At 39.8% G+C, this 17,621-nt stretch overlaps 1 protein-coding gene across 1 annotated transcript in view; it reads left to right on the top strand.

The window, feature by feature from the left end:
- The window catches only part of DOCK3 (dedicator of cytokinesis 3), a 681,302-nt gene that overhangs the window by 215,283 nt on the left and 448,398 nt on the right, over window positions 1-17,621 (top strand). The window contains exon 5 of the mRNA XM_012639462.1: window positions 15,831-15,927. Within this exon, the coding sequence (XP_012494916.1) occupies window positions 15,831-15,927 (97 nt within the window). The remainder of the gene's footprint in view (window positions 1-15,830; window positions 15,928-17,621) is intronic.

Here is a 17,621-nt window from a genome sequence, read left to right on the forward strand (position 1 = left end):
CCAGCTTTTTAAAAAAATTTTTTTCTTTTTTTTTAAAATGGATCACTTCATGAATTTGCCTGTCATCTGCACGCAGGGGCCATGCTAATCTTCACTGTATCCAGTTTTAGTAGATGTGCTGCCAAAGCAAGCACAGAACAAGCTTTTTATTAATCTATTGATTATCCTTACTGTTGTCTCTTTGTTTTCTGTCGTATTAATTTGTGTTTCATTTGTCATATGTGATATTCTTTATTTTCTATTTTTTGTGACCGACCTCTGATTTTTTATTTTTGTTTTTTATTCTTGTCAATTCTTAGATTTGTATACTTAGCTAATTTATTTTTAGTCTTTTCTAATATAAGAATTGATGATTATGGAATTCCTTCTATATAATGTTTAGCTATATTTAGAAGTTTTAATATTCAGTATATATTTCAAAATGATAATCTCTAGAATATTCTCTTTAATTTCACCATGTTTCTCTTTTGCTTTTCTGTAATTTGTGCATGATAGTGTAAAACTAAACCTTACCCTCATCCCTTTAAAAATAGGTAGGGAAACAATACCTGGGCAAAGAAAGAGGGAAGACATCAGTAAAGTAAAACTTATAAATATATACATGATATAGCAAGGAAAATATATAGTAGATGTTACAGACATGTTTCTTTACCTGGTCATGGGTAAAAGATATATTAATTTGTGTTAGTAACTTCCTTCTTCCCTCCTTTTCCCTGTCCCTCCCTCCCTCTTTTTTGAGACAGGGTCTAACTCTGGCACCCAAGCTACAATGCAGTGGCGTCATCAAAGCTCACTGCATCCTCAAACTCCCAGGCTTAAGCTATCCTCCTGCCTCAGCCTCCCAAGTAGCTGGGACTACAGGTGCATGTCACCATGCCCAGCTAAATTTTATGTTTTTTGTAGAGACTGGATCTCACTCTTGCTCAGGCTGGTCTCAAACTCCTGGCCTTAAGCAATCCTCCCATCTCAGCCTCCCAAAGTGCTAGTTTTACAGGCGTGAGCCACCATGCCCAGCTTGTGATGTACTTTCTTTATCATCTGTTTTATAATCTCTTTCCCTTGGCTAGGTACTACTTAGCATTTGAGCCCTTGATGATTCTGTATATACAGGGATGCATTGCTAAAGGAATACCTGATGCTGGGGAATTTATAAAGAAAGAGGGTTAATTTGACTCACCAGTTCTGCAGGCTGCACAAGAATCATGGCACCAGTATCTGCTTCTGGCAGGGGACTCAGGAGGGGAAGCTTCCACTTATGGTGAAGGCCAACAGGAGCAGACATCATATAATGAGAGGAAGGAAGCAAAAGAGTGGCAGGGAGTGGGTAGGGAGGGAGGTGTCAGACTCTTTTAAACAATTAGTTCTTCTGGGAACTAATAAAGTGAGAACTTACTCATTATCATGAGGATAATACCAAACCATTCATGAGAGATACAGTCCCATTATTCAAACAGCTCCCACTTCCAACACTGGGGATCAGATTTCCACGTGAGATTTGGTGGGGCCAAACCATATCCAAACTGTAGCAGATGCTATACTTTTTCATTAACTTTTACCATAGCACATGGCAGTATTTCGATGCTCCCTGGGGATCCCTTGGGTTCCATTCATGCTTCTTCCTACCTCTGTTGTATAGCAGTGAACCTATTTCTTCTTGAGGACTAGTAAAAATCATACCAACCAATTCTAAAACTGCCTCTTTTTTTTCTGTTTGCCCATTGGCAGGAGTAACCTGAACCTGAAATGGCCTTGTGGTCATCTCAGCTTCAGTATAATGGAATCATATTCTTGTGGGGTGTGTGCATGAAACTAGCAGAGCCAGAGTCCTCAGAGATGGGAAGCAAAAAATTAGTGAGTGAGTCATTTGGTGTGAGAGTGGAGTGAGAAATGTACCTTCCATCTCATGTCTTGTTTCTGGACCCATGTATTCTGATTATGCGAGAAACACAGCTTTATATTTATTATTGGTTCAGAATATGTATCACATAATGTAGATTGCCCTAGCCTTAAAAAAGCTAATGTAATGAATTCTTCTGTGTCTTCTCTATTGTTCTCTACAGTTCATTGCTCTTTGTGATGAAGTAACTAGTAAGATCAGTGAATCCTGTGGGCATTATCCCTTTATCTTCTTTCTTGTTGTCAGTTCCTTGCATTATGGCAAAGGTATTAAATAGTCTGCTGAAGTGTATGTTGCCACAAATGAAGCAGTCAGGGAAAGTAAGTCCAGATATCATGCCCTTCATGATGAGTGGGGTCAAAGGTAATGAACTTGCCTATAGACAATTGGCTAATCCACTTGGAGTATGGTACCATACCAGAGTTAGGGTTGCCCACTGCTACTGGCCAGTTCTGTTTCAGCAGTTGTGGTGCCAGATCAGCCTTGATTAGGGAAAGTCCATACAGTTGAGCTCCTGCATAGCTGCTGTTCATTTTATAACATTCATTTTAGGATGTCTGGGAAAGTTAACAGATTGAATTTATGGGACACTGGGGCCAGTGATAAGGGGTGGTATAGGGTCTAAGGAAAATGGGTTTCCCTTTGCAAGATTACTCACTCAGGTAAGGTAATCTCAGAGTGTTCAAGCAAGGCAAGGACACCCTCACCAGTAAGGCAGGGGGTACTTTTTCTGATGCAAAGGGAGGTTTACCTAGGGGTGGAGCTCAGGGTTTTCTAAGTTATCCAATATTTTTCTTCTGTCTCCATTCTGATTGACAGGTTACCATTCTTTCCAAGTTAGTACTCTGCCTTTTTATCTTAATGTTTATGAAAAGGCCATGACTACAACTGACCTTGTCACACAGTAATCTTCAGTATCAAAACTTGAGTTTGATTTTTGGCTGTATGAGTGGTGAAGCCGAAGTAAGAGATTGGTCTAAACTCTTGCATGAGCATCAGAAAAGTGAGCATTCAGCTCTTTGTAGCCCTGGTTTCCTACCTAGAGATTATCCTTCCAGTTAGATATTATGGAGTATATAAAATTGTCTCATCCATCTGTCAAAGTCAAGGAAAAATACAGAGACAAATTTCTAAACAAAACGTTTTATTTGGGAGGACAGATTCATTGGCCTGTGTGCCTCTAGTCCCAGCTACTTGGTAGGCTGACGCAGGAAGATCACTTGAGCCCCAGTAGTTCAAGGCTGTAGTCACTGTGATTGCACCTGTGAATAGCCACTGCACTATAGTGTGGGCAACATAATGGGAACCCCATTGCTTAAAAAAAAACCAAAATGTTTTATTTGGGAAAACAGAATTGCCATCTGGAGCATACAAACAGATGGGGGTGGTCTTCTGTGTGTCTGAAGAAAAAAGACAAGGTTTTTTTTTTTTTTTTTTTTAAAGAGAAATGTTAACATTTTTTGAAAGAAAACTCATCACCAATGAAGTTTTGGGGAGCTGGCAAGCTTTGATTTGTGAGTGATATCAGTAGGTAAAACTGGTCTTAGAGTCATGACAGTTCATTTCAGAAGCTACTACCTAAAACTGGTCATAGGGTTATAGCAGGCAGTTTTGGCATCTGGTCTGTGATATAATCCCTTGGTAGGCACTTTGTGCCCAAGTGCTTTTTCTTCCCCATGGTCTCTTGACACTAATTTAGTTGGGTATGACAAGATAACTCCAATTCATATAATCAATTTTCATATGTCCATTCTACATCTGCTAAATTTGTTTAGCTTTTAGTTCATACTAGAGTCAAAGAGAATCAATAGGTCAGCAGTACCCAGAAGATTTCTTGCTTTTTTTTAATAATCTTTTTTTAAATTTCAGAATATCATGGGAGTACAAACGTTTTGGTTACATAAATTGCTTTTGTACATTGAGTCAAAGTTATTGTACCCATTAGATGTGAATTTACCCATCCTCTCCTCCCCCCTCCTCCCACCTGCTTGATTTCTAGTGAGTGTTATTTCCGTATGTACACATAAGTGTTGAGCAATTAGTTCCAATTTAGTGGTGAGTACATGTGGTCTTTGTTTTCCCATTCTTGTGATACTTCACATAGAAGAATGGTCTCCAATTCCATCCAAGTTAATACAAGAGGCATTAGTTCACCTTTTTTTTAATGGCTGACTAGTATTCCATGGTCTACATATACCACATTTTATTAATGCACTCATGTATTAAGGGGCACTTGGGTTTTTCTGCATCTTTGCAGTTGTGAATTGTGCTGCTGTAAGGTGTCTTTTTTTATGAAATGTCTTTTTTTTTCCTTTGGGTAAATACCCAGTAGTGGGATTGCTAGTGATAGTAGGTCTACTTTTAGTTCTTTGAGGTATCTCCATATCACTTTACATAGAGGTTGTACTAGTTTTCAGTCCCACCAACAGTGTATAAGTGTTCCCATCTCTCTGCATCCATGCCAGCATTTGTTGTTTTGGGACATTTTGATAAAGGCCATTCTCACTGGAGCTAGGTATGTAGAGCTAGCTGGTATCTCATTGTGGTTTTGATTTGCATTTCTCTGATGATTAGTGATGTTGAGTATTTTTTCATATGTTTATTGGCCATTAGTCTATCTTCTTTTGAAAAGCATCTGTTCATGTCTTTTGCCCACTTTTTAATGGGGTGGTTTGATTTTTTTTTTCTTGCTGAATTGCTTGAGATCTTTGTAGATTCTGATTATCAGCCCTTTTTTATTGGATGTATAACAGCAAGTATTTTCTCTCATTCTGTAGATGGTCTATTCGTTCTATTGATTATTTCTTTGGCTGTGCAGAAGCTTTGTAATTTTTTTTCTTAAAATTTTAGGGAATTTATTGTCTTATCCAAAAAAGTGTTCACATTCTTGTGGTTGTTGATTTTCATCTCATTCTGAATTCTTACTTAGGTGTTCTTCTTTTTTTTATTTCAGGATATTATGATGGGGGTACATGTTTTGGTTACATGTTATAACTTTGCCTCACCAAAGCCAGGATTAGAGGCATGCCCTTCCCCCATACAACCCTGACCGCATCCATTAGTTGTGAGTTTACCCACCCCTACTCCCTCAGCCCCCAATGAATATTACTACCATGTGAGCACTTTAGTGTACATCAGTTAGTGCCAATTTGATGGCAAGTACATGTGGTGCTTATTCTTCCATTCTTGTGATATCTCACTTCGGAAGATGGGCTCAAGCTCTATCCAGCATAATATAAGAGGTGCTAGATCACCATTGTTTTTTGTAATTAAGCAGTATTTCTTTATATACATATACCATATTTTATTAATCAACTCATAGATTGACGGGCACTTGGGTTGTTTCCACATCCTTGCAATAGTGAATTGTGCTGCCATAAACATTCGAGTGCACATGTCTTTATTATATAATGTCTTTTGTTCCTTTGGGTAGATGCCTAGTAGTGATATTGCTGGATCAAATGGTATTTCTATTTTTACCTCTTTGAGGTATCTCCAAATTCTTTTCCACAGAGATTGCAGTAATTTTCAGTCCCACTAGCATTGTAAGAGTGTTCCTATCTCTCCACATCCTCGCCAGCATTAGTTGTTTTGGGACTTTTTGATAAACGCCATTCTCATTGGGGTTAGGTGGTATCTCACTGTGGTTTTGATTTACATTTCCCTAATGATTAGAGATGTTGAGCATTTTTTTTATATGTTTTCTGGCCATTATTCTGTCTTCTTTTGAAAAGTTTCTGTTCATGTCCTTTGCCCATTTATTGATGGGGTTGTTTGATTTTTTCTTGTTGATTTTTTTTGAGTTCTACATAGATTCATGTTATCAGTCCTTTATCAGATTTGTAGCTTTAAAGAAAATTAAATCTCTAGAAATATATTTAAAGAAAGAAGTGAGAGACATATACAGGGAGAACTATGAAACACTAAGAAAAGAAATTGTAAAAGGTGTAAACAGATGGAAAAATCTACCTTGCTCATGGATTGGGAGAATCTATTTAAAATGTCCATACTACCCAAAGTGATCTACAGAATTAATGCAGTCCCTATCAAAGTACCATCATCATTCTTTACAGATCTAGAAAAAATAATTCTACGCTTTGTGTGGAACCAGAGAAGACCTTGCCAAAGCAATCTTAAGCAAAAAGAACAAACTGGGAGGTATCAGTCTACCAGACTTCAAGCTTTACTATGAGGCTATAGTAACCCAAACAGCATGGTATTGGCACAAGAACAGAGATATAGTCCTTTGGACCGGGACTAAGAACCCAGCAATGAAACTATCCACATATTGTCATCTAATCTTTGACAAAGCAGACAAAAATATAGACTGGGGAAAAGAATCGCTTTTCAATAAATGGTGCTGGGAAAACTGGATAACTACATGCAGAAGATTGAAACTGGATCCCCACCTCTCACCTCTTACAAAAATCAATTCACGATGGATAACAGACTTAAGGCATGAAACCTTAAGAATCCTAGAAGAAAATGTAGGGAAGACTCTTTCAGACATTGGCCTAGGCAAAGAATTTATGAAGAAGACCCCCAAAGCAATCACAGCAGCAACAAAAATAAATAAATGGGACCTGATCAAATTTAAAAGCTTCTGCACAGCCAAGGAAACTATGATTAGAGTGAATAGACAGCCTACAGAATGGGAGAAGCTTTGTAATTTGATCAGGTCCCATTTATTTTTGTTTTTGCTATGATTGCTTTTGAGGTCTTATTCATAAATTCTTTGCCTAGGCCAATGTCTGTAGGAATTGTTGCAACATATTCTTCTCAAATTCTTATAGTTTCATGCCTTAGGTTTAAGTCTGTTATCTATTGTGAAATAATTTTTGTGAGAGGTGCAGATCCTGTTTTAATCTTCTGCATGTGGCTGTGCAATTTTACCAGCACCATTTATTGAATAGGGATTCTTTTCCCCAGGATATGGTTTTGTGAGCTTTGTCAAAGATCAGATGGCAGTATGAGATAGTTTTATATCTGGGTTCTCTTGTTCTAATCCATTGGTCTATGTCTCTGTTTTGTGCCAGTACCATACTATTTTGGGTACTATAGCTTTGTAGTATGGGTTGAAGTCTTGTAAAGTGATGCCTCCTGATTTGTTCTTTTTGCTTAAGTTTGTTTTGGCTATACGGGGTCTTTTCTGGTTCTGTACAAACCATAGAATTATTTTTTCTAGATATATGAAAAATGACTGTGGTATTTTAATGGGAATTGCATTGAATCTGTAGATCACTTTCAGTGATAAAAACATTTTAACAATGTTCATTCTGCTGATCCATGAGCATGATATGCTTTTTCATCTGTTTACATCCTCTGCAATTTCCTTCCTCAGAGTTTTGTATTTCTCCCTGTAGAGGTCTTTCACCTCCTTGGTTAAATATATTCCTAGGTATTTTATTTTCTTTGTTGCTATTGTGAAATGTATTGAGTCTTTGATTTGATTCTCAATTTGACTGTTGGCTTATATGAATGCTGCTGATTCGTGTACATTGATTTTGTAACTTGAGACTTAGCTGAATTTATCAATTTCAGGAGTCTGTTGGCAGAATCTTTGGGTTTTCTAGATACAAGATTATATTATCAGCAAAGAGTGATACTTTGACTGATTCTTTCCCTATTTAGTTACCCCTTATTTCCTTTTCTTACCTGATTGCTCTGGCTAGGACTTCCAGCAGTATGCTGAATAGAAGTGGTGACAGTGGGCAACCTTGTCTGGTTCCAGTTCTAAGCGAGAGTGCTCTCAGTTTTTCCCCGTTCAGTATGATGTTGGCTGTGGGTTTGTCATATAAGGCTTGTATAATTTTGAGGTATGTTCCATCTATGCCTATTTTGTTAATAAGCATTCTTATCATAAAAGGGTGCTGAATTTTGTCGAATGCTTTTTGTGTGTCGAGAGGATCATATTGTTGTTGTTTTTGCTTCTGTTTATGTGGTGAATCACATTTATACATTTGTGTATGTTGAATCATTCTTGCATCTCTGGGATGAAGCCCACTTGATCGTGGCCAATCATTTTTTTGATGTGCAATGAAATTTGGTTTGCTAGTATTTTATTGAGAATTTTTGCATCTGTATTCATAAGGGATATTGGTCTGTAGTTTTCTTTTTTTTGTTGTTTCCTTTCCTAGCTTTGGTATCAACATGATACTGGCTTCATAGAACAAGTTGGGGAGGATTCCTTCCTTCTCTATGTTATGATACTATTTCTGCAGTGTAGGTACCAGTTCTTCTTTAGGTCTGTTAAAATTCAGCTGTGAAACCATCTGGTCTTGTTTTTTTTTTTATTGTTGCTTTAATTTTGTTAGTTGATATTGGTCTGTTCAGGAGTTCTATTTCCTCCTGATTTAGCCTAAGGAGGTTGTATATTTCCAAGAATTTGTACATTTCCTCAACATTTCACATTTGTGTACATAGAGAGTTTTACAGTATTCAGAGTTGATACTTTGCATTTCTATGGTATCAGTTGTAATCCTTTTTTAATCTCTGATTGAGCTTATTTTAGGGTCCTTTCTTTTCTGTTTCTTGTTAATCTAGTGAGAGGCCTGTTGATTTTTGTTTATCTTTTCAAAGAACCAATTTTTTGTTTTATTAATGTTCTGTATAGTTCTTTTGGAATCAATTTCATTTAGTTCTGCTCTAACCTTACTTCTTTCTTTTCTTCTGCTGGGGTTGGAATTGGTTTGCTCTTCATTTTCCAATTTGTTGGGATGATTCATTAGGTTTATGATCTTTCTTTCTGTTGGATGCAGGCATTTAAGGCTATGCATTTTCCTCCTACGACTGCTTTTGCAGAATCCCACAGGTTTTGGTAATCTGTGTCCCCTTTGTCATTTAATTCAAAGAATCTTTTGATTTCCATCTTAATTTCCTGCTTGACCCAATAATCATTCAGCAGCAGGTTTTTTAATTTCCATGACTTTGTGTGGAGTTGAGCGTTTCTCTTGGAATAGATTGTAATTTTCTTCCACTGTGGTCTGAGAAGATATATGGTATAATTTCTATTTTTTTTTTTTTTTTAGTTTGTTGAGACATGTTTTGTGGCCTAGGATGTGATCAGTTGTAGAGAATGTTCGGTGAGCTGATAAGAAGAACATATATTTAGTAGTTTTGGTGTAGAATGTTCTGTAAATGTCTGTTAGGCCCATTTGACTAGACTGCTGTTTAAGTCTATTGTTTCTTTGTTTATTTTCTTTATTTTCTGCTTGGAGGATCTGTCCCATTGTGTCAATGGGATGTTGAAGTCTCCAGCTATTACAGTGCTGTTGTTTATCATTTTGTTTAGATCAGGTAGGATTTGCTTTATGAATCTGGGCATACCTGTGTTAGGTACATAGATATTTAGGATTGTTATGTGTTCTTGTGGAACTGTTCCCTTTGCCATTATATAATGACCATCTTTGTCTTCCTTTTGTTGACTTGAAGTCGTATGTTTTCTGATACAAGAATTGCTACACCAGCTTTCTTTTCGTTTGCATTTGCATGGAGTAAATTGTTTTCCATGCCTTCACTTTGAGTGTGAATGAGTCCTTATCGATTAGATACATTTTCTAGAGACAGCAGACACTTGGCTTATATGTTTTTATCCCTTCAGCCAGCCTGTGTCTCTTCAGTGGGGAGTTCAGGCCATTCACATTTATTGAAAGAATTGATATGTGGGGGTGCATTTCTGTGCATCCTGTTGGGTAGACTCTTATTGCTTTGTTTTACCTCTTGAGCTATTGTGGTATCTGGGTTCTGAACAGGTTTTGGTTGATATTACACTGTGCGTTGTCTATTGCTCTGGTCGGTGTATAATGCAGGTCTGAGTACTTCCTGCAGGGCAGGTCTGGTCTTCACAAATTCCATCAGTGACTGCTTGTCTGGGAAAGTCGTTATTTCTTCCTCATAAAAGAAACTCAGTTTTGCAGGATACACAATTCTAGGCTGGCTATTATTCTGTTTTAGAATACTCAGGATGGGTCCCTAGTCCCTTCTGGCTTCTAAGGTTTCAGTTAAGAAGTTGCAGTTAGTCTGATAGATTTCCTTTGTAAGTTACCTGCTCTTTTTGCCTTACTGCTGAGGTACTGTGGGAGTGCCTCTTTCGTGTTTACTTTGGCCAGCTTAATGACTATGTGACATGGTGATTACCTTTTCTCAATGAATCTCCCAAGACTCCTGTGTTCTGCTTTTACCTGGATATCTAGATTTCTAGCTAGGCCAGGGAATTTTTCTGCAGTTATTCCCTCAAATAAATCATCCAACCTTTGTGTATTTTCTTATTTGCTCTCAGGGATGCGTATTATTCTTATGTTGGGCCCCTTTACAATCCCACATTTCTTGTAGGCTTTGTTCATTCCCCTTATTTCTTTGTTCTTTCTTTTGGATTGATTTGTTTAGCTTGTAGGTGTTGTCTTTAAGCTCTGAGATTCTTTCTTCTGCCTGATCTAGCCTATTCTTAAGACTTTCTACTGTGTTTTGTAATTCCTTGTGTGAATTTTTCATTGCCAGAATTTCTTTTTTTTTTAAAATTCAGGATATTGTGGGGGTAGAAACATTTTGGTTACATGAAATGCATTTGTCTCACCCAAGCCAGGGCTACAAGCATGTCCTTCCCCCATAGAGTGTGCCCCGTTTGCATTAGCTGTGGGTTTGACCCCCTACACCCCACTCCCCAACCTGACAGGCACCCAGTGAGTATTACTACCATGTGAGCACCTTAGTGTTGATCAGTTGGTACCCATTTGATGGCAAGTACATGTGGTGCATATTTTCCCATCATTGTGATACCTCACTACGAAGGATGGGCTCAATCTCTATCCAGGATAACATAAGAGGTGTGAGATCACCATCGTTTTCTGTAGCTGAGTAGTATTCCATGGTATGCATATACCACATTTTATTAATCCACTCATGTATTGATGGGCATTTGGGTTGTTTCCACATCTTTGCAATTGTAAATTGTGCTGCTATAAACATTTGAGTGCAGATGTCTTTATTACAGAATGTCTTTTTTTCCTTTGGATAGATGCCTAGTAGTGGGATTGCTGGATCAAATGGTATTTCTATTTTTAGCTCTTTGAGGTATCTCCAAATTACTTTCCACAGGGGTTGTACTAATTAAATTCTGTGCTCAACAGAATTTCTGTTTTGTTTTTAATACTTCAATTTCTTTAGAGAATTTTTCATTTTTTTCCCGCATTGTTTTTATGATTTCTTTGTGTTGGGTTTCTATTTTCTCTTGTATGTCAATGAGCTTTCTTACAATCCAAATTCAAAATTCTTCATCTGTCCTTTTAACCATTTCATTTAGGTTGGTTTCCAGCAGTGAGGAGGTATTGATTTCTTTTGGAGGGTGCCTTTTTGCTCTGATTTTTCATGTTTCTGGAGTTCTTTTGCTGATTCCTTTACATCTGGCCTCTTGATGTAGAGCTGGGGGTGTTAGGGCTGGCTTATGGCCCTGTCTCCGATTCCCCAAAGATTGATCCCTGACCATGCTGGGGAGAGGAGTGCTGGTCCTGAGTTGCCTCTGGGGTGTTTTAGCAGGTTTGATGATTCTCTCGGGTTACCTCTCACCTCTTGTCTTCACCTCTCTGTGGTGGAATGTACTGAGTTTGGTCCCCAGCTTAACCTCCTAGCTGTTGGATTATAGTTGTCGATACGAATCCGCTGCTCCCTAATTGCTTGAGTTGGAAGGCACTGTGTTTAGTAATGGGGGTTTTTCCTACTGTTATTGATTATAGTTTGTGTGGAGGAGCCAGTTCCTGAGGTAACTTTTGTGCCCCTCATAGGCTCTGGTCCTACAGGTGGGGTATACTAATGCCCCAAGCTTTAGGAGGGGCCCTGTAGCTCCTGGGGGTTGCTTGGTCCCCACTCCCTCTGAGATGGGTTGAGGAACAAGATAGATCATGGCTGGAAAGCGAGAGCCTGAGTGAGGGACTTTGCTAAGATTCAGCAGGGCACAGAGGTTGCTTATCTGGCCGCTAGGGGGAGCTGCTGATATGGAGTTCAGGAGTATCTCTCCAAGCACAGAGAGCTGCCCCTGGGAGGGGCCTAATTGTGTGATTACTAAGGCCCTTAGCTAGGCTTTTTCTGTCCTTGTCCACTAGCCAGGTTTCTCTGTGGGGTGGGGCATGCACCCTCCCTATTTGTTCCCTGGAACTCTACAACACTCCCCCTCTGATCAGTCCATGTGTGTTCCCTCTCCGCCCAAGACTGGCTCTCGAGTTACCCCACAGTTTGTGTGTCTGATTCGCTGGTGTGCATCTCTGTGTGTTGCTGGTGGGTATGGGGATTTCCAGTTGTGCACCTCTTTTCTGCCACTAGACCCCAAGATGAGTAAGGTGGGGCTCTCTACCCGCAGAGGTCTCCACCAGGGGCAGACACCCACCGGGGGAGTAGTGTCAGCTGACGCGTCTCTTGGATGAAGCTGCATTCTCTGTTGAAGTGAGTGGTAGGGGTGGCGGCTGCTATTGCACCTGTTCATCCTGTGCCTGAGGTATTTGGTTGCCACAGGAACCAGAGACTATGCTAATGGAGTCACAGTGCTGCCGCCTTCTCTAGTATAGCGATTCTCCAGTAGGGGTTGGGGGATGGGGAACACTGGCAGCCCTCAACTCCTCTGTGCTCCTCCACACTCTCCCATTTGGTATGGCCGGGAGCGCTCTCTCGCCACCCAAGCGTGGAACCATGACATGTCCCTGCCCAGCTCTCATGAGGGGTGGGGCACCAGGTTCAGCCCACCTGTCTGAGCCACCAGCAGATGAACAAGCCAAATTCCTGTGGGGAGGAATATCTCAAACTGTGGGTGTCCGGCCGACTAGGGCAGGAATGTTCCCCTGTCACTGAAAAGCAGACCTCTCAGCACAGAGAACTCTAGTGACAGCTATAGTTGGGGGAGGGGATGTGACCTCCCTGCATCACTGTCATGTCTGGAGGCACTGGGTCTGTCCACCTGTTCCAAGCCGCCCCCACTGCAGCTACCCTCTGCAAGGAGGGTTCAGCTGGGAATGTGCCCCCTTGTGGGGAGAGAAGTCTCTGTGAGTGTAGAGCGCTTTAGTGGTTGCTATGGAGAGGGAGGGGCTGTGGCTACAGACCGGCTTGAGCCAAAATTATTTCTGGGATACCAGGAATGGAGGCAGTACGGAGGAGGAGGAGGTGTCCAGATAGATGCAGGAATGACAGCTCTCTGTTCCCTCATGGCACACCCCTGTGGATAAGAGCCCTGTGTCCCGCTGATGGCCTGAGGCAGGGGAGGGGTAGGGGAGGGGAGCCTCTCCTTACCTTTTTCCCTGGGCTCCAGGTGTCCCTGGATTTGGTTCGCACTGCTGATCTCTCTTTTCTGTCCTCCTCTTTCTCTGCTTCGCAGCTCTTGTTGGTGGGGTCCCCTGACTCCTCTGCTATCTCCTCCTGTGGTCCGCATCTAAGCAATAATTGTTCTCCGCTCTCCTCATTCGAACCCTCTACTCTTCTGCCAGGATGGTTTGACAAGTTGTGTCTCTAGTTGGCCATCTTGGGTCTCTCAACCATTCTGGTTTTCATTCTCAGTACGGTGGTCAATAAATTACATGTGATACTCAACACGTATAAAATAGACTTTAGAGATCAGTATTACTTCTTTCAAAAAATTAAAATAAACTAAACCATGCTTATTTCTCTGCTCGTAACCTCTCCAGACATTCACCCATGCAGATCATCTCAATATTCTGGGCGAGGTGAGAGAAGTGGGCCTCTTGGGCAGTGTCTCACATGGCTGGTGGAGCTAGGCACTCACTGTGCTTTCGTTTTCCACTGTGGCAGAAATTGCAGGCTGAGGGAGTTTCTCTTGGTACTGAGCTGTGCTGCCTTGGGGGATGGGTGATTCAGGTACAGTGAAACTTTGTTCTTACCCTCTTCAGTGCTTCTATACTGGATTTTTTGCTCCAATGGTTTGCTGAAATTTCTCTGCTGGACTCCTAGACTTCCACAAAGGTACTCTCATCCAGCAGTTGTTGTCAAATTGATGCTTTTGGGGGCAGATGGCAATAGAAAGCACCGATTTTGCCACCCTGCTAGTATTATGTTTGTGACATTTTATTTTTAACAAGCCCTTGATGAAAGATTTTATTTTAACGAGTGTGTAAGTTTGATGGATATGGATAGTGCTGTGGCATTATTCCAAGGTGATTTTATTTGCTGGAGTAAGTTACACAAAATAAAACAGTAAAACTTTAAAATATGCTCAAATAATGTATGTATTCATTGATGCTCAGAGTTAATGCACTGAGTCATCTTAGAACACAGTGATGCTTTGTCAGCTGTCTTCTCTTGTAGAAAGAAACAATGCTTACTTCTAATTTTGTGGAATTCATTTTCCTGTACTATTTCCAAGTAGATGACATTCTCATTGGTTAACAAATTGGGTTCAAGTTACATCAGTATGTCAGCATATAAAATTTTTAGTACCAGAAAACATTTCCTTACCCCTCTAAATTCGTGTAGACATCACAGAAATATTAGGAATCATGCCCTCTGCTTTCAACAACTTTTCAATAACTTTTTATTCATGTCACTTGTGGTTTAGATCTGGAATTTTTGCTGTCTTTTGGGGTCTTGTGAGAAGTGCCCCAGCCATACTAGCTCTTTTTATCTTTGATATGTGAAATTATTTTCCAACTCAATGACTTCTTATATACCTTTCTTCTTTGCAGGTGACAACATACCTGGTCCTCTCACTCCGCATATACTTTTCATGTCATGACTTTTTTTTTTTGCATGTGTTAGGCCTTGCCACTTCTTCAGAGAAGAATTCATTGATCTTCTCATCTTAAATTGGGTACCCCTGTTGAAATCTTTCATTGTACCTTTTCATTTCCTTTTTAGATTTATCACTGTCCATATCTGTTTGTTGTGATTATTTGTCTGACTGATTCCCTATCTGCACCAAGAGCTTTCTGAAGATACGAACTGTATCCATTTATTTCACTGATAAATTTTTGGCAGTTAGCACAGAGACTGGCAACATAGTAGATGCTGCCTATGAGGTAGGCTGAGAGAATGCAAGCATCTTTCTGTTACCATATTCAGAATTCCCCTACCAGACCTAGAATTCCTATACTGACACTAATTTCTAAGAAAATGTAATACCAACATAAGTGAGTACTTGTAAAACTTTACAAAACCCGTTTTCTGGGTTCTCTTCCTTCCGCTCTCCCCCAGCTTTTCCAGATCTTTTTACCAAAGGATATGTGCTAATTTGCAGTACAGAAAAATGTTAAAGGATACAAATATTATAAAAATTAAGCAAGACTTCTGCGGTGTCATGGTTTTTTCTTTGAGTAAAAAAGCCAGACTCCTTTAAAAAAAAGTGTGTCTTAAAGACAGTATTTATAAATATAAAATTGAGGGCTTATATAGTAAAACCCAAATGTTTTTACCTTAATTCAGCTCAATTACACTACTGTAGTATTTCACTGCAAAAGGATCTTTGATCAGTTAGATTTACTTTCTTTTATATGTCCAGGAATTTAAAAGTTGAGTTAAACACATTAAAAAGGCAACAGACAGCATTCTGAGATATTTTTTTTTTATTTCAGCATATTATGGGGGTATAGATGTTTAGGTTACATATGTTGCCCTTACCCCCCTACCCCCCAAAGTCCGAGTTTCAAATATGTCCATCCTTCGGGTGGTGCGAATTGCACTCTTTTTTTTTTATTATTATTATTCCAGGGTATTGTGAGGGTACAAACATTATAGTTGCACTTTATGTCTTTGCCTCACCCAAGTGCAGGTTAAAGGCATGTCCTTCCCTCCCTTTAGTGCTCCCCATGTCCTTTAGTTGTGGATTTGCCCCCCGATCCCCCTAATCCCTAGAGAGTATTTCTGCCATGTGATCAACCTAGTGTTGATCAGCATTCTGAGATTTTATCAAAGATAATGTGGCTGTCTTTTGTGGCTCTGGTTCTAGGCAGTATGAAACTGTGGTTCCACTTGAAGATTCTGTAGTGACTGAGGTCACAGCAACTCTACAGGAATGGGCCAGTCTGTGGAAACAACTATATGTGGTAAGTAGTTGAACACTAGTTTACTGGATCATTAAAATTTCATTATACTAAGTGAAAAAAATTATCTAACCTATGCCAATCCTACAGTTTTTCAAATGTTTGTTCTTAATATTAATTGAAACATAGTAGACTTGAGTTTTTCCAACTTCTTAAGAGAACACATTATTCATTTGTCTGTAGTTTCTCTGCTCTAGTCACTAGAATGTAAATTCAGTAGCACCAGGGATCTTAGCTATCTTACTCATTGCTTTGTCCCCAGACGCTTTCATAAAAAAGTTGTCTACTGAATGAATGAACTTGAGAGTTACTTAGCTTTTATCTTTTGTCAACCCAGTGGTGAGTAAAGGGCAAGAAATTGTATTAACAGTTTTTTCTAGCTACTAAACTTAAAGGATATGTCATATATGACAGTTTTCTGGGCCAACAATTAATAGAGAATGTAATGAAAACCCAGTAAAGAAAAAAGAGTAATAAAGTTTTCAGAAAACTTACAGAATATAGGGTGATAGCATGTACAAATAATTATAATATCTACACAAAAAATTAAGTGACAGGATTTGGGTTCTGGACAAGATGGAATAAACATTTTCCATTTTACTACTTCTCCCATTTTTCACAACAAAAAGCCCTGGACAAAACACATAATTTACCCACTGGAAAACTCTGAAAGTTAGGGAAAAGAGAGTAGACTGGCTAGGGATTTGGGGGCTTATGAACTGAGGGGGTTCCCTGGTTATTGTTTTTTTTTTTCCTCTTGCCATCCATATGTCTTTACCTGGTCTTTAGAGGAGCTGTTAACTTGGAACTGCCAGTGGTAGGGAAAAAATAATGCCAAGGAAAGCCTATTCTCCCTAGCCAAAGGATGCCTCACCAAGACAGAAACCTTTTAACCACACTTTACTATTCTCTAAAAGAACACCACAATAAAAGCTTTACCCTTTTTCCACCCTAACAGGCTTTCAGTAGTGGAATCTACAACCAAAGCTCTGTTTTATACATACATCTCTCTCCCTACCTGCAATAATAAGGAGATATCCCCCTCCAATGGAGCCTGTAGGCAGAACTCTGACTTCCACCCACCAGCAGTTATAAGGAGGTGCCTCTTCTCAGCAGGGTCTATGGGTGGGACTCTGGCTTTCACTTTCATGCTTGCTCTTCAGTAAGGAAGAGGCAACCATCCATGGAGGAACCTGTGGTTGGAACTCCTGACTTCCACCGTCCTTGTAGTGCTCTTCCCAGCTAAGCCTGTGGGCAGAACTCTGACTTCCACCCACCTCACCCACACTGATGAGGCAGTACCTCTCTCTAACAGATCTTGTGGTACACTGTCCTGTCTTCCATTCTCGCCCTGCTGAAATGAGGCAGTATTCCTCCCCATCCAAACCCATGCTAAGAAGACAGAATGAAGTTCTGTTATCTAGGTAATACAACAATAGGGGAAACAGAAAAACACTGCAGAGATTTATAAACTAAATTGACATTTGAACCACAGCCCATAAAAGTAAGCCTGGGGTTACATTTTGTGTTTTTTTTTTTAATTTTTATTTCAGCATATTATGGGGGTACAGATGATTAGGTTACGTATGATGCCTTACCCTCCCTCCCCCCCAAGTCCGGGCTTCAAGTGTGTCCATTCCCCCGGAGGTGCGCATCGCACTCATTGTTTGTGCATATGCCCATTCCCTCCTCCCCCC

The sequence above is a fragment of the Propithecus coquereli genome, unplaced genomic scaffold (assembly GCF_000956105.1).
Source record: "Propithecus coquereli isolate 6110/MARCELLA unplaced genomic scaffold, Pcoq_1.0 Scaffold1, whole genome shotgun sequence".
NCBI classification, from domain to species: domain Eukaryota; kingdom Metazoa; phylum Chordata; class Mammalia; order Primates; family Indriidae; genus Propithecus; species Propithecus coquereli.